We start from the raw sequence: 25895 nt of genomic DNA, 5'->3' as shown, positions 1-25895 counted from the left end.
CTGCAGAGAAAGCAAGTTTTCCCTCACAGTCCTTCCTCACTGGCCAGCCCCGCACAGGAATTACAAACATTTAACGCCCATTGTGAAGGAACATGAGCTCCCCACACCTGAGGGCCCTCACCTGTATCCAGCAGCAGAGTGCTTTGCAGGAATGTTTTGGTATTTGCCAACCAGTTCAGTTCTGGTTCTTGGTTTTGCCTCAGATTTCTATAAGAAATACTACCATAAAGAATTTTGCAGAATTGAGGACATAAGTAAATATATCCAAAAATATTGTTTTTTAATTTAAGGATAAAACAAGTTATAAACAAAATTACAAAATATATACAATACAATATTGGTTACAAGTCAAAAGAGCATATTATCTTCCAAGATATCACATTTTTAAAAAGTTGAAGTAAAATTCCCTGAAGATTTTTTTTTGGCAAGTGAACTCAGGAGGACAGGAAGATGACAAGCTTATCTGAACACAAAGTAGAAAGGCCTGGATGTATTTACATCTCACAAGCTGTTATCCAGTGGGCTGGACTGCAGAAACTGTGATAAATATGGTAAACCCCAGCCTCGACTAGTCTGCTACCCAGTCAGTGCTACATGGGCCAACATGCAACCACTCACAGGGAACAATTAATTCTATTGCATGGAGCCCAATATTTTAAAAACACTGGAATAGATACAGTTACCATTCACTGCTCCTGGAAGACAAACTCATTAGTCTATTAAGTGTTTCACAATGATTAGCCTGAATTACCTGCACTTGAGTTTATACCCTCATAAGTACATCTTACACTCATTTTAGCTCAGCCTCCCCTGAGTTATGATCTCCACTGTAAAACAGCATCTGCTGAAGGGACACTTTTTTCCCCTCTGAAATAGTCTTTCATTTTCATAACTGTGTGTCACTATCTGCGTCTTCAGCTCAAGTCTTACTAGTGCTAACATGTCTAAAAGCAAACAGCAGTGAGTTGTCAAATACACCAGACTCCCCTCATTCAGTAATTCTGTATTCAGTCCCAGATTCTCCTTATGATTGTTTAGTAAGCCCAAACCCCAATTTTTGATCCATTATTCCCTTTTTCCCGTTCCTCCCATGGCTGTTTTTTCAAGAGCATGCCTCCCAGTAGGGAGGTAGGGAGAGTTATGGAGACTCCTAATTAAAAGTTTATCTCACTTACTGCGCAGATTTCTGAATGGCCATGGAATTGCAGTTGCAAATGAATGAAGGAGGAGCAAAAGAAAAGAAATCTCCAGATACACATTATCAACCAGGTAGACACAGCCCTAACCTAGCTGAAGTTTAAGGCACACATCTTTAACACAGTATTTACAACACAATATTTAAAATGTGTATTCAAATGGCAATGCATATGTTGCCATTTTCCGAACCCTGGCCATGACTATTATCCAGTGCAATACAACCAGTATGGCTGGAGAGCATTTGAAGGCACAAGTGGATGAGCCACAATAATCTTTCTGCCATCCATCGGTGAGGACTCAATGTAATGCATTTCCCCAAGGAACAAAACTACTGCCTGTTCTTTCACAGGGGTGGTTAATACTCCCTGATTCTTCTCCACAGAGATTGGAAGCAATGTTACCGGTCTGCTGGGAAATCCTACCTCCTAGCAACAGACAGGAAGATCCCACCAGTAAGTCATTTACAATACAAGGACAAAAATGGTGTCGGAAATGCAATTTCAGCACTGTGCACAGTACCACCTTCCATCCCTGTATTTCAAATGAAGCAGGTCCCAGATAGAGCCTAACAGTCCTCCAAAGACTGGCCAATGTCCATCACATCAGCGGGATACCCCCAGTCAGAGCTCCGTTGAATGTCCTGGAAAAACAGCTGCTGCTGGAGGCTCTTTAGACTGTTCAAGACCTCTGGAGAGAGTTCATGGAAGACCACCTGCTTTTCCTGATCCTCTACCTCTTCTTCCTCCTCCTCCTCCTCCACAAGGTCATCAGGGGGCAGAGGAGAACATCTAGAGATGTAGCCCTGGTCTGACTGCACTGACTGTCTTTGGTCTTTGCATTGGTCATCAAAGACCAACTGGTGTTGCTCATCAGCCTCCTCTTGGCAGAGAGATGGCTCTGAAGGAACCACACTCTGCTGATAAAGAGACACCATAAGTCCATCCAGATGGTGTCTCAGTTCACCCGAGAGGTTTGCAGGACTCTCGTCATCTATCGCTGAAACTTGAGAGTCATTGTGGAGGATGATATTATTCCTCATTGGAAAGCTTGTTTCCACAAGAGGAGCTCCTTCCGTACAGTCCTCATTACTCACTACATGATGACCAAGTATATTTCTCTCTTCTATGGAAGAGACTGGCTCCACTACCTGAACTAGAGGAGCCTCATCCACAGGAAGGACTACAGTCTGAGTAGTCAGATCCCCACAAGGGTTAAGCTGAGGCTGCAGTTTACAGCCTCTACTTTCACCTTCGTGCATGTGGAGGTTGATGACATAACAGCAGTTAGGGTCAGGCTCCCGTAGGTGCAGCTGGTGTTTCACAATTCCACCTGGTTCACTTAGCAATGAATCCACCTGGCTCTCTCTGTTTAGGGACGGCAACTCTTCATCATTATCCAAGCAAACGGTTTCACTCTCAAACCAGTCTGGGTGCTCCATCTGCCAGTTCTTGAACTTCTGTACTGCCTCTTTCAACTTCCTCCCACTAGGGGTATCAGTGTAGTTTTCAGCTGTGATTTCCCGGATTTGATGGATGCGCCCAGGTTCAAACTTCTCCAAATCCTGAATCCGAAAATAAATATCCTCAAACTTGTCCATCAGTCGGTACCTGGATGTGACATTGAACAGATCAGGTATATCTTTCTCACTACTTATCCCCTCAAAATAGCAGACTATATACATTCCAAAACAGGCTGGCTTCTTGAAATCTGGCAGGATCAAATTCAAGGCTGGGGTGAACAGGTCTCCCATTGGCTTTTGCTGATCTTGCTTGAGACATACAGGCTCACTCCCAAGCATGGCTTGCCATTTGGCCTGGGTGCCCCGTGAACATAAGATGATGATCTTTGAAGACAGGTCTTCCATTTCCTTCTTCTGTCGAGTAAGCCAGGGTAATGGCCCTAACTCTGAGATCTGCTGATCTTCTAGCAGATCCAAGGCTACAGCAGTGCCACAGACTGTCATCAGAAATTCGGCAAACTTCAGCACCACATCCACATAGAGCAGGTGATCAGCAGAGTACACAATCCAAACCTTTCGGGGCTTCAAGGGTGGCAGAGGAAGGTAGATATACGGTGATGCTGAAAGACAAAAATATTCATCCCAGCCACATTCCCAAAATTGTCATGGTGCAAGCCAGCAGCAATCAACATAGAATATTAACAAAAAGTCCTAGCAACTACCCAATTTTGGCAATCTATGTAGACAACATCTCATTGCAGAAATTTAATATGGAAGTCCAGGCGGTGGAGAAGTGCTTTATAATAATGCCTGGACGGTTCATGGAATTTCACCACACAAGTAATACACCAGCTTCAAGAGGCTTGCAAATGTAGCTATATTTTCTGCTGGAGCGCTGAGTGCCTCCACCTCCCCCCCCCCCAAAATAAAATCTTCTATTGCTATGGCTTAGATGATTAGCAAAGGTTATTTTGCCAGTACAGCCTCAGCTGGGTCAAAAGGCTCACCACCTTACAAATCAATTCTCCCATGTGCCAAACAGAGCATTTCAATTTCCACATTCTCTGTCCAAGGCTATTGGATATTACAAAGTTTCTTTTAGAACAGGAAGATCCTAAGCCTACGTTTTGGTTTTGGGAAGCACCTATAGAGTAGTAGAGCCTATAAGGGCCCCTTTGGGACAATTGTATGAGACTTCCAGAATACATTACATGCGCCTGATAGAACACAGGCAGAACACCTTACCAGTTTGCAAATCTTTGTCATTGCATTTCCCTCGCCAGTGTCCTGGAAGAGAGAAAGTCACTGTCAGTTCTGAAAACACAAAATAAGATTAAACCCTTAAAATAACAGCACCTTCCAAAGATTAGGTTAAAAAAAATTAACTGCGCAGTGATAAAACCATGGGGAGAGAAAAGCCTAATAGAAGTTATACTAAATGAATAAAGACTCTTCTACAGCCAATTTTGCTAGGTACTTTGCCTCATTTTTTCTTTGAGAGGAGAAGGAATGCACTCAAAACAAATTTTCTCCATCTTCCCCAGATCTGGCCAGCCTCAAGTGGTACAGGACCCCCAACTGTTCTGTTACCTCTCCTTAAGGAGAAGAAGCTTTTTTAAAGATAGTTTTTTCTTAAGAGGCTACTAAAATGTCCCTAGCTACATCTTATAGATAAGTTTGATGTTAAGAAATTTTCCAAGAAGTTTTCAAACCCCTCCCCCAACCCCCCAAAAAACCCCCAAAAGACAGTGAGATGCAGTTTCCCTGTGATAACTGCCTTATGGTTGCAGCACAAAAGACTAGGAATTAGTCCTTCGGTACCCAATTTTCTGACCCGCTCAATGTCAACCTCTGCATCCTGTTTTTCTTCTTCCATCAAAATTGAAAAACAATATTTAAGCTCAAAATACTACAAAAGTGAATTTTGTAGAGACTCTGGGGGACAGGGGAAAGACTACAGTCTGGACAAACAGGAAGCTTCTGTCCTGCAAAACTCTCATGCAGTGCAGGAGAAAAATAAATGGAAAAGATATCGGTAGCAATCTGCAGGAAACAAAAGGCTGAACTATGAAGTTCCTCCCCCCGCCCCCCCAAGCTCTGAATCACTATGGAGTATCAGACAGCATAACCCATGGAAGTCTACCTAACTGGGTGCATGGTATTAGGATGTATAGGTACAAGTCCTATGATGTAAAACAGAAGATGTTTACATAGGCAGTATCTTAGTGGCAAGACATCAGAACAGCAAGGAAGAAAACAGCAGTAGAAGTAGGTACAGAAGTAGGAAAAATACAGTATTAGCATTGACTCTTTTCTTCCTAGCTGGTATGAGTCTTACCTGCTCGTTTTTTGGTCATACAAATCACACCTGCTATAACTGATCCCACCAGTAACACAGAGATCCCAGTGATACACCAGTAGAGCCATATAATCATATCACCTGCAGTATAAAAACAGCGCTCAGACATTGCTTTATACAAACAAGAGTTTCACTAAAGAACAGAAGTTTCTTGAGCAGCAGGGGCGAAGAGAGAAGGACTCCAGCTCTGCCCAAAACCACATGTAGCCCAGCCCTCCCCCCCTTACAACATACCACAGTCACTTCTCAAAAAATTTTCCTGCTTTCTCGAATCATCATAAAAGATGCTTTTGCTCCACAAAGAACCATATGTGCAAGACATGGAAAATACAAATCAATAACCTTCCTCTAAGCAGCAGTGTTTACCCAGCTTTGACATGCATGCCACCCGTGTCCTGGCTGTTCATGTAACCTATCTTAAAAAAAAAAAAAATCACCATTCTGGGTGGTGTCATTTTTCAGTCTACGGTTTAAGGAGAAGCCACAGCCTGAGCATTCACGCACCATTACAGGAGTCACACACACACCCCCCACCTGAGACATTAACTGCTAGGACCAGAGTCCCTTCGAAGCAGGCAGCTCCACTGAGCCGATGGGTGCCCCTTTTCAACTGCTCACTCACACACACGCTCACTCTCAGGTGCTTTCTCTCCCCTCAGGCTTGACCCTAGGTTTGCATGAAGCAGTGCTGCAACACCACATATGCCAGATTAATTTACTGAGTGGTACAGCGATACAGAACAGCTCAAGCTGGGTGCCTCCAGAGAGGGACCCTGAACAAAGGAACCCCTGGGCAATTTTACCCTTACAATCTGACTTCCTTTCCCCTCAACACAATGGTTCGGCCCAACAGCAATATTTGGGTCTGGGGTCTTCTTGTTCCTTATTGGATCCTTTCTCTGCCTCCAGGCAGGACATTCCTTTTCTTATCTTAATGAATGCAGCTTCTGCTGATAGTTGTGGCTACCTTATCTGTCTGGTTTGCACCAGTTTCGAGGCCTTCCTTTATGTAACTAAGTAAAAGTTTGGTATACAGTCAGCCTATCTAGGTGAAATCTCACAACTTGTAGCCTAAGGCTTTAAGCAAGCCTTGCTACTAATGCTATGTACTGGATTCCATTTGAGCCAGAAAGTGACTTCTGCACTACAGGTGTTTTTCTCTTTTATAATCTTGGGCAAACCAGCTCCTTACAGGTGTTGTTGCAGCCAAAAAAAGATGTCAAATCATTATGCACATGATTTATCTTGACATTCATAAAAATGAATATATGCAAGCTATTCTCTCCAAAAGCTGCTTTATATTATGCAAATTTTTTAACACTGAGCAAAGTGACAGAAAGTATTTTATATTAAGACTCTTCTTGTCAAAACTGTTTCTCAAAGATTTTTAGGCAAGTGAAGTATCTCTAAAAAAATTGCTCTTTAAGGTTCACACTGCATACAAATACTTGCCTTGTTAAATCATGGAGAAGTAACTCTTAACACAATTCACTCTGAATTCAGTGTTACAAGGGGACATTTCCTGCCATCGGGTCATTCCCAGGGAGGATCATTTGTTATATATGACAGGAAAAGAGCAGCAAGAAAGGTTTCAGAGTATTGGAAGAACTTCTTACCTGATGGGTCTGTACCTGCAAAAGACGAGAGTTAGTTATATTAAAAATTCAGCTCTCATCTGTAAGACAATGGGAATCTAATTTACAGAAAAGCAGTTCTCACTTGGAGCTGGTGAACATGGGATGAAAACAGAGTGTCTCAGACAGTCTGTGCCACAGTTTGCGAAGAATGGCTGAATCTGCAGTTGAAATAAATTCAGAAAACAGAAGTTATTCTTAAAAGCAATTCTGTTCCTCACTTTACTTCCCCCCGCCTCTACAGTCCCTGTATTTTAGCACAGGGACACAGAATTCCCATTTCCCTTCAGAAAACAAGATCAGTGAAGAATTCTTACACTACATATTAAGACAGCAATGAGCTCCTGGGGTTGCACGCTTGCCATTCCCACTCCACAGTCTACTTGGCAACCCTATACACTAAGGAAAAGCCACTGCCTACAGAGAACTGTACAAAGAAATTGCTCTTTCAGCCATAACCATAATTTCCCTGATACAGGTAATTAGGGATTAGGCAATCTCAGAGCAAAACACTGTGCAAAAATCATAATATTCCTAAGCTGTTCATTGCCTTGTTGGTGAAGGAAGGACACAAGGACAACATTGAAATCCTACCTGTATTTTGTAGTTGCAGCAAGCTCTTATGTTCTTCTCTATTTTGATTGTGACGTTCACTTGCTGTTGTAGTCCACCCTGCAGAAGTTATAATGGAAGGAAGAAAAATGGAATGAAAGCAGGAAAACAGAAAAAATGTTGACATGAGCCTATGGAGTCATCCAAGGCAGCAGAATTTTTTGTTTTTTTAACAACAAGCCCACAGAGAACAGAACAAATAAATGGTCTGGCCACCACCACTGCAGGTGTCCTGTGTGACAGACATGGTAATACAATTAAGAATGATTAAGACAGCAGGCTAAGGTTGCACAGGTAACAGGAAACAATGAAGGATGTACACTGTGTAACTTCAAATGTGTTAACTTAAACTTACAGATTCTTAACAATGTTAATGTCTTCAGTTATTTAATGCACAAACATTACCAAGCTTCCTCATTTAATTAAAAAAGCTGTCAACGCTGCTGCTTCTGTCTGACACTAGAACAGACAAATTGCCCTTGTTACCTGCTGTATACAATCAATATCATGACCATCTAAATATATTCTTTACAATAACTAATATATACCCCAAAATAAGGTATATTCCCCTCTTCTAGGAAAAATGCACATATTAGTGCATGCAGTATGAAGAGTTTTAAGTGTGGAATGAATGGAAAGAATAAGCAAACTAAACGCCAATATATCTGCCCTCCCCAAAGGACAGGTGCAGACTGGTACCAAATATTCAGCATTTCTCCTCCCTCCCTCAGATGCCTGAAGGGGAGCATTTCTTATGTCAGAAGACACTCTGGATCTACTCCGAGCTTCTCAAAAATGCAGGCTGTAAGACCTATAGAAACTGATTTTCAGTTTGATTGAAACATCTGTTAAATGACCACTCATTCTTGATCTAAAAAATTGAATTAACACCTCCCCACCATCACATTTGATAAACTATTTCAAAGATGTATTGAAAATCTGCACCTCAATTTTGGCTGATTTAATTTTATCCCCCATGCTTTGGCTTGACAAAGGTAAAAGCCTAGATAGTCAAATATCGAATTTCCATGTTCTTTACAGACATTTGCAGACTGCTCCGTGCATTATAAAACCTCTTTTGATCTTTTATCCACCAAATTCCTGAAATAAAGTTCCCCTTTCCACAGGTATTTAAAATTTGTGAAAATAATTAATTGAAAATTGCATACAAGTGTATTTGTTACATCTCCTACATCATGGCTTCAACTCCTTGTTTACCAACCATTAAAGAACTGTTTGTCTAGATTTCCACAGAGGATAATTTAAGAAGGTAATTACCTCGGTGAAGTCATGTGTGATCATTTTACACTTCTTCTCATTCAGGAAACTGGCCACATGAATTTGGTATCGGGTTGACTCCATCCAAGGGTTAAAGCTCACAAGCAGAGTTGTATCGTCTAGACTTCTGCCTTGGATCCTGGGCTCCCACAAGCTGCCTGGAAGTAGTGCAGATATTCAAGTTTTGCAACTGTCAGAAATATTTTATCAGGGCACCCGTGTCTACATGACTCAAACAGAAAAATTTTTACCTGTCTTTATACATGGGATGGTTCTTTTCATTAGAGAGTCCTTGCAGTCTGCAAGAAAGACCGTCAATGACTAGTCAGAAACATTGTACTTCCATTTAGGAAAATTACCCATTTTCTTATCAGAAGCCAGACACCTAATTAAGCCCTCCTTGATGAGTAGAGACCTTTGTTCCAATGCAGCAGCAAAATTCTGCAGCAGAATAGTATTGGTTCCTCCAAGGTATAAACTAGCCCCTCCACTGATTTTAGGGTTTGTTTCCCGCCTCCCCAGAACAGAGATAATTAAGAAAATACTGAAAATATACAACACACTTATAATTGTAACATAAGCAAGGGTTATCAAATATAAGACTGGTGCAGAGAGGGTCATAGTGGAATTAACACTTCATATTGACCTCTGGACCTTGAGAGCGCCACAGCTATAGATTAATCCAAAAGCATTCTGCCCCAGGAAAACTAGGAGGCTGGAATCAATCTTGATCCCAAAACACTCTTCCACATTTATAATTTTCCTTGCTTCATTTAGCAGAATGGCCCTGCTCTTTGGGACTTTCTTCAGAGTCAAATCCAGAGTTACAGATTTAACATTTAGCAATGTGGGACTTAGAAGTCTCAGCCTGAACTATGTGTCTCCTCCAGGGTTTGGACACAAAGGAAAAGGAACAACAACTTGCTTAAAACAGCTGAAAGAAAATATTGCACGTCTTAAATTTCCAACTTTCAAAGTTGGAAAATATATCTAGTGCATCTGCAATTCACATGTAAGCTCTAATCAGCAAAGCTCCCTGCAACTGCTGAGTTTGACACAATGCACTAGGTTTTTCAAGAAGAGTGGAAGACAAAAGCCAGGAAGTTCTCAGTATGACCAGCTACAAGAAAGGATAAGTCAGCTGAAAACCAAGCTGAAACCCTTTCCTTTTCCAGCTCACATTGACTGACAGACCACATACTTTGCCATTTTATAACTACAAAGTCATGTTGACAGCTATAAGCAAGTTAAGAATATGAACCAGTTTGAGTGCCAAAAATTTATAAACCATTCAGTGCAGCCAGAGGGCACTGCAGATGCTCAGCACCTTCAAGGAAAACAATAGTTCTTTTTAGTTACAGGAAAATTTTCATATAAATGAGAAAAGGTCAGGCACTCAGCTCTGTCAAGTTTTTTTTGTAAATTATGCCTAACTGTGCCTTTGAAATCAAGCTTCACCCATCTGAATTTAACATTAGAAGCCAAACTTTACTCCTGATTTGGAAATTCTGGCCTGTACTTCCAGCTTCCACAAGCAGAGGGGCAACTTTGACATATGTACAATTAAGTAAAAGCTGCAGCAATAGCCTGCAAAGAGCACAAAAGATCACTCTACAGCCCCATTTATGTAGATGAAATATCTTTGTGCCTGCCCCACTGCAACAAAATCCAGGAGATGTAACTTCTCTTCAAACACCCCTCAGAGGGGCACCTATACTGTTTTTCAGGTTTCATTACGGATTTCTCCTTCGCCATAGCTGTAGCAGAATTCTTGACAAGCTACAAATGCATTTTCTCGGAAATCAGAGGCCCAAGTCCAAGGTTTTGTCCAGCTTTCTCATGAGCATCTAAAATATTTGTAGCAGTTTCTTCCATGTAGGAATGACAGCCAACCAGATTCAAAGGGTCTGGCCTTCACAGAATAGTCTCTCCACAGGCACTTTATTCCAAGCAGAAATTTGACAAGCTTCTGGACACAGCATCCCAGAAATAAGGACGGTGACTTGTAGCACACACAGTTTGGATATATACCACAGGGGTGTTGTAGATAAGGCTAACACGATGGACTTTCTAAACAGCAATACTCAGAAAGAAAACCATGTTTTTATAATACTGTCACCCTATTGCCGAACTTGTTCACAGTTCATTGGTCTGGAAAAAAAGAAAAAACATCAAAAAAGCAAACACAGGTCCACAAACCATCACAGTCCTAAGCTCAAGGCCTAGATGAACTAAAGCTTCTCTTACCAGGCATTGTGAGAGATGTGGACTTGTAATTGTAGTCTCCATTTAAGCCCACTTTGGGCAGGTGGTAGACAGTCACTTGGTAAGTCTGCCCAGGTTCCACTTCAAAACGGTCAAAAGTGAAATTCCACTGAAAACCAAAACACATTCACAAGGACTTAAAATAAGAATGTTGTCCTATAAAGACACTGAACTTAACAGCTGACTTGGTCCTGTTCCACTGCATTCCCTCATCCCATATGACCCTTTTTCTGAAGCTTGACTCAGAACCATGGAACTCAGGTGTATTAAATAACCAGTCCCTTGGTCCATCTCAAATTTTCTATTTAGAATGAGAAAAATAGTTATTTCTTGGGATCTCTGAACTGATACAACAGTCTCATGCCAAACAACTGCATGGAGTTTCCACTTAATTACATTCTGAACTGAAAGGAAATGAGGCTAAAACATGCAGTTGTGAGACTGAAATTCTAGCCTAGTATGAATCTTGCTGTGCAAGTGCTAAGCACTTAGAATTGCCCCTGTACCTATATAGTTCTCTACCTGGCCATTCCACAGATGTTTCCTTAAATCTATACCGTTCAACATATCAACAGTGCCATACAAATTCTGGGAGAGGCACTGGTTCCAGATGGTAAGCCAACTATGGCCCAATTCTGCGTGATAATGAACTCCAGATTCCTATTGTTCTTAGAGGGAGCTGTGGATGCTCAGCATTTTTCCAACAACTTTCCTACACTGTGTAAGCTGAAGGACCACCCCCAAAGTCGGTGCTTTCCTCCACAGAAAGAGAGTACAAGAAAGAAGTGGAAGTAAAAGGAAGGGTTGAGTTAAAGAAGGCTGTGTCACAGCTGTCAAGCAGAATATGAAAACCCCTACAATTATTTGCTTTAAGCAGCATCCAGAACGATATGTTCTAGGCACCAAAAGCAACAGTTCTTAAAACCTGAAGGATGGGAAGAGTGAAAAAGAAACCAAGATAAGCAAACATCTTGTACACAGTTACACACAAGTGTAAAACAAACTGGAAACAGCAGCAGGTCTCAAGCCCAGTGTCTTGATTATTTCATCAACTCTTCTAACCAGTCTGCACTTTTTAATCGATAACCTTGCTGCATGACAGCGAAAGCAGAAACAAACCCACAGACTAGAGAAAGTAGTTTAGAGCCCTTTGCACTCACCCGGCCTCCATCTGGACGGACCTGAAGTGGCAAGTTGTTCTGAAAGTCAAACTGGGCACAGATCTGTTGATTGCTGTTCACTTGCATCACAGCCAGCTCTGCCCCTCGGAGGCACCGGATGCTAGCTGCAGAGAGGGACAGAGATGCCTTTTCCTGTCATCTGCACATGTAGAGGTTGCAGCCCCCACAGAGATTACAACTGTGCCTAGTCTTGTCACAGCCTTACTCCTTTGAAGTGCCGGGGATCCCAATGCAAAGATAACTGGCTATGAAAAAGTGAGCATGCAGGGTTGACTAACAGCAGTTTCAGCTTAAAGGTTGTCCTGCATGACAAGAGCTCCCTCTGTGCAAACAAAGGGGCAGAATACAAGGCAACTTCATTCTTCCAGACACCCTGGCAGTTCCACAGGTTCAGTGTTGTGCATAGATTCATCTCTCAAGGCTGCCTCATGCAGTTTGGGCACCAAAGCAAATATGCTTTTATTTTGGTACAGACAACACCAATGAGGAAGTTTATAACTGTAGCTACACAAAATGACTGGGTTACCCAAGTCACACCTGCTTCTATACTACTATAGCTATACTCAATTCTCATTCGCTCAGTTCACAGATGTAATTCCTCTGCAGGAGACTGCTGCAGTCATTATTATGCCTTGAAAAAGCAATGCTTGAAGTGTGAACCTCCTTTCTCCCCTCACTGCCATGGTAGAGCTGTGGGTCACTTGATTCCTTTTTTGTCTGCTTTTCCCATTTTAAATATCATTATTTCATACTAGAGGAAACATTTTAGATTCTTGAATGCCCAGCACACACAAAGTCCCAACTCAGTCACCAAGAAAAAAAATCATCCCCCAAAACGAAAAAATTAAGCAGCCAAACCCCCAACTCTGCTTTCATGACTAGATCACTAAAAGATTTCAAGTCATAATTCTCCTCCCTGTCCTTACTAGATCACACCTAATTCCTCTGCTCCACATCCACATTAAACAACCACCACTTACCATCAGTGGCCACTTTCCATTCTATCCGAAGCACAGGAAGCAGGTTTCCATCCATCTGACGGAAAACGTCAGAAGAGACTTGCAGACTGCTTGGAGCAGAAGGAGTCCATGTGGGAACCTGCAGCCAGCTCGCCTCCATGCAGGTACCTGTCCAGCAAATGCAAGCCACCACGTAGAGCAGGGCCAAGGAAACTCTGCTTAATTGCAGTTATGGTCTGCCCTTTGGGTCAGGGTTACTGAGAGGGCAAAACTGGGTGGCAGACTGCTTCACAGTTCAGAAAGGCAGTTTTCAGCATGCAAATACTTTATAAATTGCCTGTAATATTCTGAACTCACTCACTCTAGTAACTTAACTTCCTCTTTTCCTTAAAATCCATTAGTACTTACCACATATCAATGTAGTCAGGTTAAACAGGTCAAGTAAGTTTACTCAATATCTCCTGCAGCAAGTCTATACCTCACTGCTGAAACAGACCTATGTTAGAAGACTAGTACTAATTTGCAGCCTTCCAATGATACGAAGGCTGTCAGATGCCCAGGGAAATTATTCCAATAGTTAATTACTTTCTGTTGAAAGACTGCCTTACTTCTAATTTGAATACACATCTGAATTTAGCTTCCAAAAGCTGCTTGTTATGCCTTTCCTAAACTAATGAGCTCTCTGGACACAAAAAAAATCATTTATGTTAGTACAGTGTGAGGGAAAACTGGTCCTGTAATCTCATCAGAAAATGAAGTCAGATATGACAGGAATTAGACAGACATGATATACTTTGACTTTTGTAAGACATTTGACTTAGAGCATATTAAAAATAGCTTTGATGAATATCAGTGAAGCACAAACACAGGAAGAGCTAGGCTGACAAATCAAGGAGGAGTTGCAAGTGGGAAATCATTACCGTTCGAGTGTTTTAAATAGCTCTGCGGGGGTGGGTGTAGGCCCAATGATATGCATTTTTCTAAAAAATATCAACAATCTAAAAGTAAATATAAAATCACCGATGATAGATCATATGATAACTTGGGGGCAGGGGAAGGCAGAACTGCCAATAAAAACAAATCTGAGCCACTTTGTATACTGGACCCATTCAGACAAAACACTTCTTGACACACTGTAATATACATCTAAGCACATGTAGTGCAGGCCGTATCTACCTAATGAGAATTTGTAACAGTATTTATTTACAAAAGCACTGCTGAAAAACTAACAGAAAAACTACTGAACATGAGCTGTGTCGTGCAATCTATGAATCATATGAACAGGCTAGTGTGATCACTGAATATATCAAAAAAGTATAAAGGTAAAACGATTATACAGGTTGGGGAGAGATCAGTTCGATATTCTTTCACTACTTGTTGCATCCACACTAAACCACTGTAATATTGAAAAGAGAACAACAAAGAACAAGAAAATAAATTTGTAGCTTGAATCCTCAAAAGCAAAACATGTTTTGCTAACAGTTTCAGCTGACAGAAATCCATGCTGCTAATGAAAGGTTGCTCTCTTGGATATATTTTCCACTTATTCCCTTGCATGAGCTCAAACAATGATGGGGCTGTGTGATGATTTGATTCATAAAAATGATCTACCAAACAAAGATTTCCCCGTTTCCTTGGTGGGCTACTCTGTCCAGCAGAGCTCAAGGAAGCGGCTCAGCCTGCAGGCCCAGCACCATTGGCACTGTCCCAGAGGAAGCAGTGGGAGCACGCAGCCAGATGCTGGCAGGGACATGGCTAAGAGCACCACTTTCCCCTCCAGCAGTTTGCCATTACACAGTGCACAGTCAGCCCCCTGCGAAAGTACATTTTCAGTGATGGGAACAGTGGAAAGTGGGTGCTATCCCTTCTTATGACAGCTTGGGAAGTAATTAGACAATCCTCAAATACTCATTCTACTAAAAAATATCTACAGAAAACCTGATATGACTGAAGTACCTTTCAGAAAAGGGTGTACTAAGCACTAAAAAACCCCAAATCTTTCCCTTAGAGCAGAAAAACATAACAAGAACCATAGGGCAGAATTTAAACCAAATATTGAAATAAGGCCGCATTTTAATGGTGGAGCTGCAGTTTGGCTGAGCCATGCTGTCAAGCTGTACTCCAATGGCCATCTGCCAGTGGGAAAAATGATGCAATCCGATCCCACCCAATCCCTCTTCTGCGAAAAAAGTTTAAAATTTGGTTATTTGCAGCAGAGGCATCTCCCTGATCTGGCATGCAAGCATGGCTACAAAAATATTTGTGCCCGTACAATACAGGGTTGGGCACTGAGGCAGAAATGGGTCTGCTTAGAACAATGATTGTGAAGAAAGGCCAAGGAGCTCGGCAGCACCACCCAGACACATCCGTGTACCAAAAGAAAAAACGCAGAACATTCTCCCTTTTTTAAGAACATTACCCATAACTATACTGAAGTGTTTCAGATGTGTGCCATTGCTAAGACTTGACCCCTTACACCTGATATGTCCAATATATTTGTTCAGTGGTACTTAAAGTAACTCTAGTCTCCTTTTCCAAATCCAAATGATTCAGGTTAGAAAAGACCTTTAAGAACATTGAGTTAATTCATTGGACTTCATGACCAATAATTTACACTAATTGCTCTCAGCGGCACCCCTTCAAACCCCTTTTTGAAAGCTAGTTCAGACATTAATTTTTCATCTAGTACTGCCATAGATATAATAGCTTGTAGTGAACATTTACTGACAAACATCCTAAAATTCCCATTTCTTTAAAAAACTGACCATCCCATCTTTAAATAGAAGCTAAACAAGTTGTGTTGTGTTCCACCCACCCCACCCTCCACCCCCAAATCTCCATCTTGAAGACGACTTAACTTCCCATTCCTCTTTTAGCTGGAGCTGATTATGGATCAAACCGAAAAAATCCCAAAGCAAGGCATGATAGCAGAGTTTCACTTTGCATCTCTCTGATTCTAGCAGGAAGAACTTGCTGTATGAGCCCAGTTAAAAAAAAACCAAAATGCCTGATCTGACAAGAAAACTGCAATGAAGAAAAAAAAATTACTTACTATTTCTTACGAGGCAGTTTAAATCCTGTGGGGGGGAAAGAAACAAGAATATTACTCTCAGAATAGGAACTGGATTGACAGTAATTTGCTTCTGCTTGGTGGCAGAAGAGGGGCAGGAAGAAAACAATTCGGTAAATAGTGACACATACAAACTGGAAGAATTAACCATCAAGAAACATTGCACAAAGTTGTTAAACAGTAAACCGAAGGACACGGCATGAAACCTGTGACGGTAGTAGTTACATTAATGGAAAGAAATTGGAGAGGCAAAAATGCAAGATGATGAGAGTAAAAACCTTTCAAAAACAGGACTGTGAAAATTGAAACCACCGTGACATGAAAGACTGCTTGAAACACAATTGCTTTAAGGCACTGCTACACAGCACTGATCCTGCTGTTAATGCTTGCAAGGTCTAAGCCCATCTGACTGAGAGAATGAGCTCTCTGCAGCTAGGCTTGCACTGAAGTATGGGGTTACCTAGTGCAGGGCACCCCTTTCATCTTACATTTGGGTTCAAAGCCACTATGCAATGACACTCTAAACACTTAAATTTGGTAAATGACTACTAGCACACAGTGATGAACAGTCCTGCATTGCCTGAACAGAAAGGTTGCAGGTCTTTTTCCTGATGCCTTACAAGAAGCAGGGAAGATAAAAGAAAACTTCTGGCAAGTGCCAGTCTTAAGTAGAATATGGTGATTTTACCACATGGTCACCAGGAAAAAGCACGTAAACTTGCTTGGTTAATGTGATGCAAAATCCTAGCAATAAGGAACTCTGAAGTTTTCACTAACTTAATAAATCAGGAAGAGGGCTAGGTTTCCTCACACTTGTTTCCTATGCCTTAACATATAAAGGTGGATATTATTGTCACACTGCTGCCACAATACAATCCATTCCAGTGCAGAAGGCAAGGCAGTGGGGTTTTTAACCTCTCTGCAACTTGTTAAGGTCAACTCCAAGTGTATTGGGGGCTCAGCTTATTAATGCAGTGTAGCCATGGCTATCCAAGGTTGTCTTTACATTTTCAGGGATGGATGCCTGAAAAAGCCAGCTGTGCCTTTTTGGGAGTGAACATGCCCTCCTCCAGTGTGGCATGGAAAGCTAATATTTCAGAGACACTAAGCTGGCATTAGACACCATCACCGCCAGAGATGCAGCCCTAAACCTCCATTCACTTACACCCCAGCACTGCAGCTTGCCCTGTGCTGGCACAAGCATGTGTGCAACCACACAGGTGCCTGGCTACAGCCTGAAACCCACTCAAGGGGAGGAAGGGAGGTCAGCTGTGAACCAGATCTTCTGCCCTTCTGCTCTGCTGCACCTCTGCTCCTGCTTGTAGAGGAGACGCTGGGAACAAGCCACCAGGCCAGAGGAGGAAGGCGAGCACTGCTCTTTCATGGGTGTGCTGGCTTTTGTCTGTTTGTAACAAGCTAGAACTACATCCTGCCTTTGAAAAAGTCCAAGTGAAAGCAAAACATCACATCAGTTAATAAACTTTTTATTATTTCAAGGAAATACAAAGTATAAGCAATTAATTAAATCAGGTATCATACAAGCTGTGCTGAGCAACATGTCAAACATGAGCCGAGTTCTACTGACTATGAAAAAATAATGCCGACATTAACACATTTCAGCTAATGTAACTGTGTTTCCCTGAGAGAAAGCAGACAGAGTTAGCATTAAGCTCCTCATGCAAATATGAAAAATAAAACCTGAAAATATCTTCCAGGCTCACGTTACACAAGTCAAAACAATACACAGGTATAAATCCAGCCTTCAGACACCCTTCAAAATAACACATCCACACTCCAATAGGCAGTACTACAAACATACCCAAGATGTGGTATATTGAAGAAGATTCAGCATAACACCCAAGTTGTGTAACATTGGCCAACCTTATTATCGTTTAGGAAATATTTCAATCAGTTCAAGGAAAGACTCTGCCTAATTGGCCACTCTGAATTCTAAATATATACATGTCTATATAACAGTTTGCCTGAGAACTGAACTTTGGTGAAGAACAATTTTCCTACCAGCCAGCTAGCAACGTTGCATTTTTGAAAGTGAAATCATCTTTGCTGCACTAAATTAGGACTAAGGCAACATCCCAGAGGCAGAATAAATATTCTGATTACTTCACACTGTAAGCAACACTTCTTTTATAAATCAGGAGGCAAGGGAGATAAACAGTGACACAACCTTTCCTTGCTGTTCTCTTCCTTCCTCCCCAGAAGCTCACCTGCAGAAACCACCTGCTTTCTCCCTTATCTTCACTCTGGATCTTCTTGAAGTTTTCAACTCACTGTCGGATTCCCAGCCTCACTTCTAGGTTGCAGCACTAACAACTCTGGAAACACCCAAACAGGGTTTTGCTAGAAGGGAGTCTTGGGACAAATGGCCCCAAAAGCTGTGTAGCTGTGCCCTGCCTGGGGCAGAGGAGCTCTAACATAACCAAGAGCAAATTAAATGTATGAACTTAACAGCAATGTGTAACAGCATGTAAGACTTTTCACTACATTTATTGTGCTCAAAAGGTCAAACCAGCCACAAGTAGGGTAATCAACTTGATAAATTTGAATATAAATACAATTTAATCTGAACTGTACTTTCACAATTACACTGCACTTAATTATTGCAGACAAATGTACAGACAAATCCTCCATTGAGTATTTAGATCCTGTCAGGCTTAAGAAAAACTGGTTGCAAGTATAGTTAATAGAAATGTTACTGCGACTTTGTACCTCCCAAATCAGGTTTCCTCCCCCCCCGGCCCCGGAACACTCCCACATAGCATCTGCAACCTAAATCCTTTGATAATGGAACAAACCTAGAAAGCAAGCAAGCAAATGCTGATTAAACCAAACCAAAACTAGCTAAACTACAATTGCTGAAAAAGAGAAAAATATAGTTTGTAACTACCAGTATGGAAAAGCAGATTAAGCTATGGAAAAAAAACCCCTACTCCTAACACTTTAAATGCTTAATCAGACTTTCTTATGTAAATTATTTAGCCTGACAATGCTCCTTGCACGAATAGGTGCAGTGGTTTTGGCTGGGATGCAGTTAATTTTCTTCACAGCAGCTGGTATGGGGCTATGTTTTGGATTTGTGACCAAAACAGTATTGATAACACAGGGTTGTTGTAGTTATTACTGAATAGTGCTTACACAGCATCAAGGCCTTTTATGTTTCTCACACTGCTCTCACCAAGCAGGTAGGCTGGCGGTGCACAGAATCTGGGAGGGGACACAGCCAGGACAGCTGGCCCAACTGACCAAAGGGATACCCCAGACCATATGACACTGTGCTCAGCAATTAAAGCTGGGGGAAGGAGGAGGAAGGGAGGACATTCAGAGTTACGGCATTTGTCTTCCCAAGTAACCTTCACATATGATGAAGCCCTGCTTTCCTGGGGATGACTAAACATCTGCCTGCTGATGGAAGCCAGTTCCTTATTCTGCTTTTTGCTTGCATGCACAGCTTTTGCTTTACCTATTAAACTGTCTATCTCAATCAACAAGTTTTCTTGCTCTTGCCCTTCCAATTCTCTGCGCATCCCACTGAGGGGAGAGAATGAGCAGCTGTGTGGGGTTGAGCTGCCAGCTGGGGTGAACCCGCAACAGACAACAAAAATAACTGGCTCCTAATCATGGTCTTTCATTTGTAATGTAATGACTTCTATTAAAACCTATCACTTAATATTCAGTCATTTTGTCCTTGTACTGTTGCAGTTATCAGTAATCACTGTAAATTGCATCATGATAAAGCCCTTATATAAATTATAAGGCATTATTTGCCTGAAGAGCAGCAACATCTGCTTTCATTTGAGTGTCAGTGTTTCTGTTTATCAGCAGATAAGACATGGTTAAATGAGGAAGTGTTGCATTTTCCCTTTTTTGTTTTAGGATCAATATGAATATTGAACCAGCACAGCACATAAATGGGTTCTCTCTACCTCCAGGTCTACTGTCCCAGGTAAAATGTTAGCAATGATGTTCCCAGCATCAATGAGGCTGTGCCCTTTCTGACATTCATTAAAAAGCCACAAGCTTAATCAGGAACAATCAGTCAGTTGATAAGGATTCAGAATTGAGGCTTGACAATTAAGATCTCTTACCTTTCAACACTTAGTTTCTACAGAGACAAACAACAATAGTTCTTCTGGTGTGCCACCATTCCCCAACCCTACTCAGGATTTTCGAAGGGCTACTTACATATGTTTTTTTCCTATCCCACACCAGCCTGTTTACCTTCTGTGCCAGTAACACTTTATGTGTAGCTGACTATGCTGGAGTATTTTAAGCTGGCACCAGTTAGTCAAGAATTTAGTAGGTTTACCACAAGAGGGCGGGGAAGGATTCTCCCACCACACAGCAGCCTGTGCCAACTCAATTGTCAGTCCGCACCCTTCCCAGTCCCCAAAGCACTACAGGGATGACCTAACAGCCCCATACACCCAGAAGAACCATTCATCCTTGCTGTTGGCATAAGGAAGCAAAGATAACAGAAGGAGAAGACAAAGCCACAATGCAGGCGGAGATATAACCACCCGAAAGAGTACCTAGAAAGCAATCACCATGACAACCCTCATCTCCTTTTTGGATACTGCCCAGGTGAACTGGACCGGGCTGCAGCTGAGGGCACACTTTTATACCAAGAAAGTATAACTCCAGAGAATGACATCCAAAAGTCAAAAAGCAATTAAAGAAAAACACAAGTCAGTTTTGCAGTAAAATCAACTACTTCCAGATTTGCACTGGCTACCTTGTCAGCACCAGGGGGAATACCCTGCTTGTTTTCCCTTGTAGAGGTTCAACCAAACCAAAAACTTATCTGATACATTGGCTCTCAGAGTGCATTAACAAAGCTGTGGTCAGCAGAAGTACTTAGCCTAGTATCCCTACTTCAGCAAGCACAAGTTTAGGTGATAAAATGAAAATAAAATTACAGCAATGATGGTTTCTGATCACCCACATAAAGCTAGAAGCATGTAAGAAGCATTGACAGAATTGAGACATGTGTCAGCCTGCACACAACAGACAAGTGGGAAGAGAAGGAACAAAAATTAAGAGCTCTGCAGAAAAGCTAAAGATGGAGCCCACAGTCAAGCAACATTCTCTGCATGTTATTCTAGAAGAAGGGGCTTAAATCGAGATGTTCTCATCAGCCTTCTGTTGCCTTGCAGGCCCAACAAGCAAATCTACAGACATGGGAAGCAGTTTTGGGTGATGCCCGAAACTATTACCGGCAGAAGAGGATAGGCAGAGTCAGTTTTTCATGTTTACTTGCCATGTTTTCACAGAAAGCTAAGCAACTGTTTCTTTCACTCTTTCTTCCAAGATTTTTCTTGCTTTTGATATCAAAAAAGAACAGACCATATGCTGTGAGAATCATATGAATCTGAAAAAAATGGGGAACTGATTAACAGCACCATGCCATATCAATTCAATTAAATTAATAGGAGGCCAAGATTTCCCCACAGGATGCTGCCATAACTAGCAAGAAACTGCCAGGAGCTGGGCAAGCATCCAATTTTCCTTTGAAGAGAAGCTGCTGAATAGAAAGGACTCCAGCTTCCCAAAATCTGCCTTGCACCTATGAGCCATTCCACCTATCTTCTGAGGCATGGCCAATTTGAAGTTTAGTGCAGTTTCCCTTTCCTGAGCCCTTAGTTAAAAGAAGCAGAGATCAATAGGACATGAACATGTTACCAGAATAACTGCTGAAAGATTATTTAAGGCTGATAGGAAACAATTATCTTCTACAAAATTGTTTTTATTTTTAAAGAATTTTTCTCTACTGTTTCTAAGTTTTTCTCTTGCCCTCATATAAATTCTTGGCAAAAATCAAAACCAAACTCAAAAAGTTGAAGCTTCTTCACAAAAATAAGTTTTCAAGTCTTCTTTATTATATTTTGGTAGTTTTGATCACTAACCCTTTTTGTGCCAAGGAGGCCAGAAATATTTTAACAGCACTAAGCGTGACCATGGTTTACGGTAACATCCTACCCAGCAAAAAGATACCACAGAGGGGAATGAGAGAAGTCAGTCAATAGCAAAGGCAAAACGAACACATTTGTAAGGGAGGACCGGGAATAGCCTTCCTCGTATGCGCCATCATTGTTAATCTTCACGAGAGAATTCTTCTCCGGAGACTTTTAGTGAATATCCATCAAGCTGGCAAGATGGATTTCAAAGACCAAATTGCATACAACTATCCAGCCCCTTAAAGATGGCAGGGTTATAAACACTGCATTCCTCCAGGACATGAGGCATGCTGTATCGTGAAATGGTTATGGCTCACTGTGCGAACACAGTGATTAAAGACTTGATGGTGAGCAACCAGATGGGTATTTAAGCTGTGGGACGTTCTTCCCCTGTGCATAGAAAAAAAACCTGAACCCCACCTTCCTGCAGATGACATGTTCAAATAGTAGTTACTAGAAGGAACTGGATTTGCAGCTGTGCTATTCAGCCTTACAGCTGAGCAGGTTTGATGGAGTGGCAGTGAATAAGGCCCATTGAGTGCATTTGTTGGCATTTTAATAAGATGAGCTGTTAACGAGCATTTAGTTTTACTTTCACAATTTGCAGGTGCCTACTGATACAACACTTTCCCTCCACCACTCCATCACCAAAACAGCCTCTGTCACATGAAAGTCTTGCTGACAAAAGCACTGTTGCTCGCCCTGACCTACTCTGGAGTTTAGCAACAGCAGCGTGAGCGTAGTGGGTTATAAAAAGGAAGTGGGTCTCACCAATCTTGCCCAGCAACAGCTTCTCTTTTGAGACACACTGCAGTCACTCACTGGGTTACTGAATCACCCTCTGAAAACAGTGCAACCGACGGAAGGGGAAATTGTTTTCAACTATCATAACTTCAGCAGATGGTACTTTTTCCTATATGTGTCAACAGCTTCACAATTGCTTCTAAAGAGGCTGCTCATCAGCTTAAGCCAACTCATTTTTCTTAAGTCTGTCTGCATTTTAGAAAATGGCTTATTGAAAGAAAAGGCCAAAGTAGCAGGCTTACACATTCACTGATCTATGAGCACACGCAGAGCAACACATTTCCTCAGTGAAAGCTGGTGATATACTGGGTGAACCCGTCATCAAGTTCCTGTGGTACAGAGGTACAGCCGGGAAGACAAAGTCAGTCAAAGCCCAGTCATCCAAGGACTCACAGAAACTCTATAACACATTACTCAAGGTCTGTGTGACTAACAATGTTTGGGATACCCATAGTAATGTTACCCATAGTAGTGACGCTTAAGCAATATTGTAATGTCCTCTCCCCTTTTCTAAGTTTTTACATCTTGTAACTCCACAACACCCAGCCTAGAGCAGAATTCCAGAAGTGGACTGTTTTCTTCAGGTATTTTTAAATAGGAGTGAAGGCAGCAGAGCAGACATCAGGTAAAACAACATTTAAGTATATGGTCAAACATTAGGAAAAGAGGCAGAATAGACAAAGGATAGGAAACACGTACAGGAAGAGATTACAGAAGCTTTCATCCCAAAGGACACATTTTGATTTACATATGTCTACAGCTACATCTGACTAGCTGCCTTCTTTAGACTGCTGAAAGTGCATCACAACATATAAAACTTTCTAGCTTACAAGATAGCTGACCATTATCCTGTTTATGCATGCAGTGCTATTGTTAACAGAAATAAAAAGCAAAACCAGATCTCTTTCCACTCCTACTTTCTCTTTACATGTATCTTAGACCAAAGGAAAAAAAAAAACCCAACCCCAAAAACCTTCAGAGAGAGAAAAACCAGCTAGGAGTTCATACTGTGGGGAGCCAAAGTTAGCTCAGGTTGATTAGTTCACTTTTTTCATAGACACCACATCTGCACCTGTCAACCTATATCCTCTCTGGCTGGTTTCACAGGGAGAAAAGGCAACCAAAATCTGCCTTTTCAAAATTTCAAGTACATACAATGCTTGTTTACCTCCTCCTTCAGCAGGGATTCCCTGCTTCCTCCTAAAAACCCCTCAGCCGCAAGGAACAGGTTAAAACATTTACGACGTTAGGCAACCTCAGCTATTAGCAAAGACTCACATCCTGCTCAGTAACTTCAGGCAGTTTTGGCAAATCTCAGCCCCAGCTACGGCCCCTCACAGAGTTTAGTGACAGGCGTTTCCTGGCAGCCAATGCATGGCCAGGCTAATTCCACGGTATTTATAATTCTGGTTTAACATTAAATGAACGCAGCTGCGCACTACGTACAGTTGGCTCTGATACATACAGACCACATCAACCACAACCAACCACCCCCCCCGCCCCAAACCGTACAAAAACAACCCCCGTGTCTTAACCGAACAACGCAGCGTGACACAAACATGAGGTCAGCAGCAGGACCACAACCGCCACCGACAGGGGTGGGCCGAGAGCACCCACCACCAGCTGGGGTAGCCGCGCACCCCCCACCCTGCGCGCTCCCGCCGCCCCGCCGGGAAGCGCTCCCCTCCCGCTCTGCCCGCCCGCGGACGCGGGGCCGCGGCGGCTCCGGGGCAAGGGAGCCGCTTGCTGCGCCCCGCTAGGGACGGGGCCCGGCCCCGGCCGGCGGGCACCGCGCCCCCCGCCCGACAAGCCCTGCCCCGGGCGGGCGAGACCACCCTGAGTCCCGCACCCCCCCCCCCCCCCCCAGCCCATCCGGCGGGGAAACTGCTCCCGCACCCCCACATCCCGGCCACCCCGGCACACCGGCCACTGGCGGCGGGAGACACGGCAGGAAGCGGGAAGCCCCCGCCTCCCCGGCCCTGCCGCCGGGCCGCGGGGGTGCCACCAGCCCTGCGCCCCGCCTGGCCCCGCCGCCTGCTTGCCTGCCTACCGGCGCCTCCGGCTTCCCGGCACTCCCCGCCCCACCGCGCTTACCGGCTGCGAGCAGGTGAAGGGCGGCGCAGCACCCAGCAGAAGCCGCAGGGCCGCGCCGGTGGGCGAGATGAGGAGGAGGAGAAAGAACAGCAGGGGCAGCCGCCGCGGCCCCGCACCCGCCATGGCCCCGCCGCCAACGGCCTCGGGGCTTCCGGGCTCCGACCTGGGCGCGGGGCGGTGCCGGCCCTCACCTGAGGCGGGGCCGGGGCGGTGCTAAGGCGGCGTCGGGGCGGGGTAACGGCACCGTCCCGGGAACCCGTCCGCCGCAAGGAGCCGTTGGGCCGGTTGCTTCCCGGGGAGGGCGAGGCCTGAGGAGCGGAGCGGGCCGGGGGATCGATGCAGCCTCCCGGGCCTGCGCCCGAGGCGGGCGGGCGGCGGTGGCGGCGGGTTTCCTGGCGTCCCCGGCCTGCTTCGGGTTGCCGTGAGCCTCGAGTGACTCCCGACGGGTGGCAGTTCCGTGGGCAGCGGTCGCCGCCGCGGAGCCAAACGTGGTTTTGCCCGGGTTTTGTCTTCGCGTTCACGGGTAAATGGAGGGGTCAGCGCACTCGTCCTCCCTGGTTCACACCTTTGGCGTCGGGTAAATACCGTCAGCGTTAAAAACCGACATCAGCAGTGCTCTGCAACTACCCAATAAAAAGCATTACAGGTGTATGTTCTATTTTCCTGTCCTGGGACTATTCTAAATGCACCCAATTCCCAGGGGGCCGTGCAAACCTTTTACTTGATCACGATGCTCACCGCATTTCAGCTGTCTCACAGGTTTCACTCGGGGTTTTGCATCGTTCTTCACACTGCAGGACACCCACAGCCAGCTTTCACCTGGGTTTTTGCCATGGTTTTCACCTCGTCGTTTTCGCACAAAGCCGTAGCCCGGCCCTGGGGAGCTCAGCCGGATTTCCAGCTCAGCAAGCTTTTCAGCAAAGCTTGCCGGTTTGCTGGACTTCGACTGACAGCTGAGAGCATGGTGGTTTCGTATGGTTTTGTGGTGGCAACCGTCTAACTGAGGGCTGG

The 25895-nt window shown here is 43.4% G+C and overlaps 1 protein-coding gene across 3 annotated transcripts; it reads right to left on the bottom strand.

The window, feature by feature from the left end:
* Nucleotides 1–272: 272 nt before the first annotated feature.
* On the bottom strand, nucleotides 273–25071 carry IL17RA (interleukin 17 receptor A). 3 transcript variants are annotated; one of them, XM_064458555.1, is made up of 13 exons: nucleotides 24885–25071; nucleotides 15997–16021; nucleotides 12966–13112; nucleotides 11965–12089; nucleotides 10787–10913; nucleotides 8791–8838; nucleotides 8540–8697; nucleotides 7244–7321; nucleotides 6735–6810; nucleotides 6632–6646; nucleotides 4995–5096; nucleotides 3902–3943; nucleotides 273–3276 (listed from the first exon to the last, which is right to left on the bottom strand). In XM_064458555.1, the coding sequence occupies exons 1-13, from the start codon at nucleotides 25005–25007 to the stop codon at nucleotides 1763–1765; spliced, it is 2580 nt and encodes an 859-aa protein (XP_064314625.1). In that variant the 5' UTR covers nucleotides 25008–25071; the 3' UTR covers nucleotides 273–1762. The 3 variants fall into 3 exon arrangements, with proteins under 3 accessions (XP_064314625.1, XP_064314617.1, XP_064314634.1); XM_064458547.1 differs by lacking the exon at nucleotides 6632–6646 and having other exon boundaries at nucleotides 4995–5101; nucleotides 6725–6810; XM_064458564.1 differs by lacking the exon at nucleotides 6632–6646.
* Nucleotides 25072–25895: the final 824 nt, after the last annotated feature.

This window comes from Phalacrocorax carbo, chromosome 1 (assembly GCF_963921805.1).
Source record: "Phalacrocorax carbo chromosome 1, bPhaCar2.1, whole genome shotgun sequence".
In the NCBI taxonomy this organism is placed as follows: Eukaryota; Metazoa; Chordata; class Aves; order Suliformes; family Phalacrocoracidae; genus Phalacrocorax; species Phalacrocorax carbo.
The sequence above is the reverse complement of the archived record's forward strand: the minus strand, read 5'-3'. Positions and strand labels throughout refer to the sequence as shown.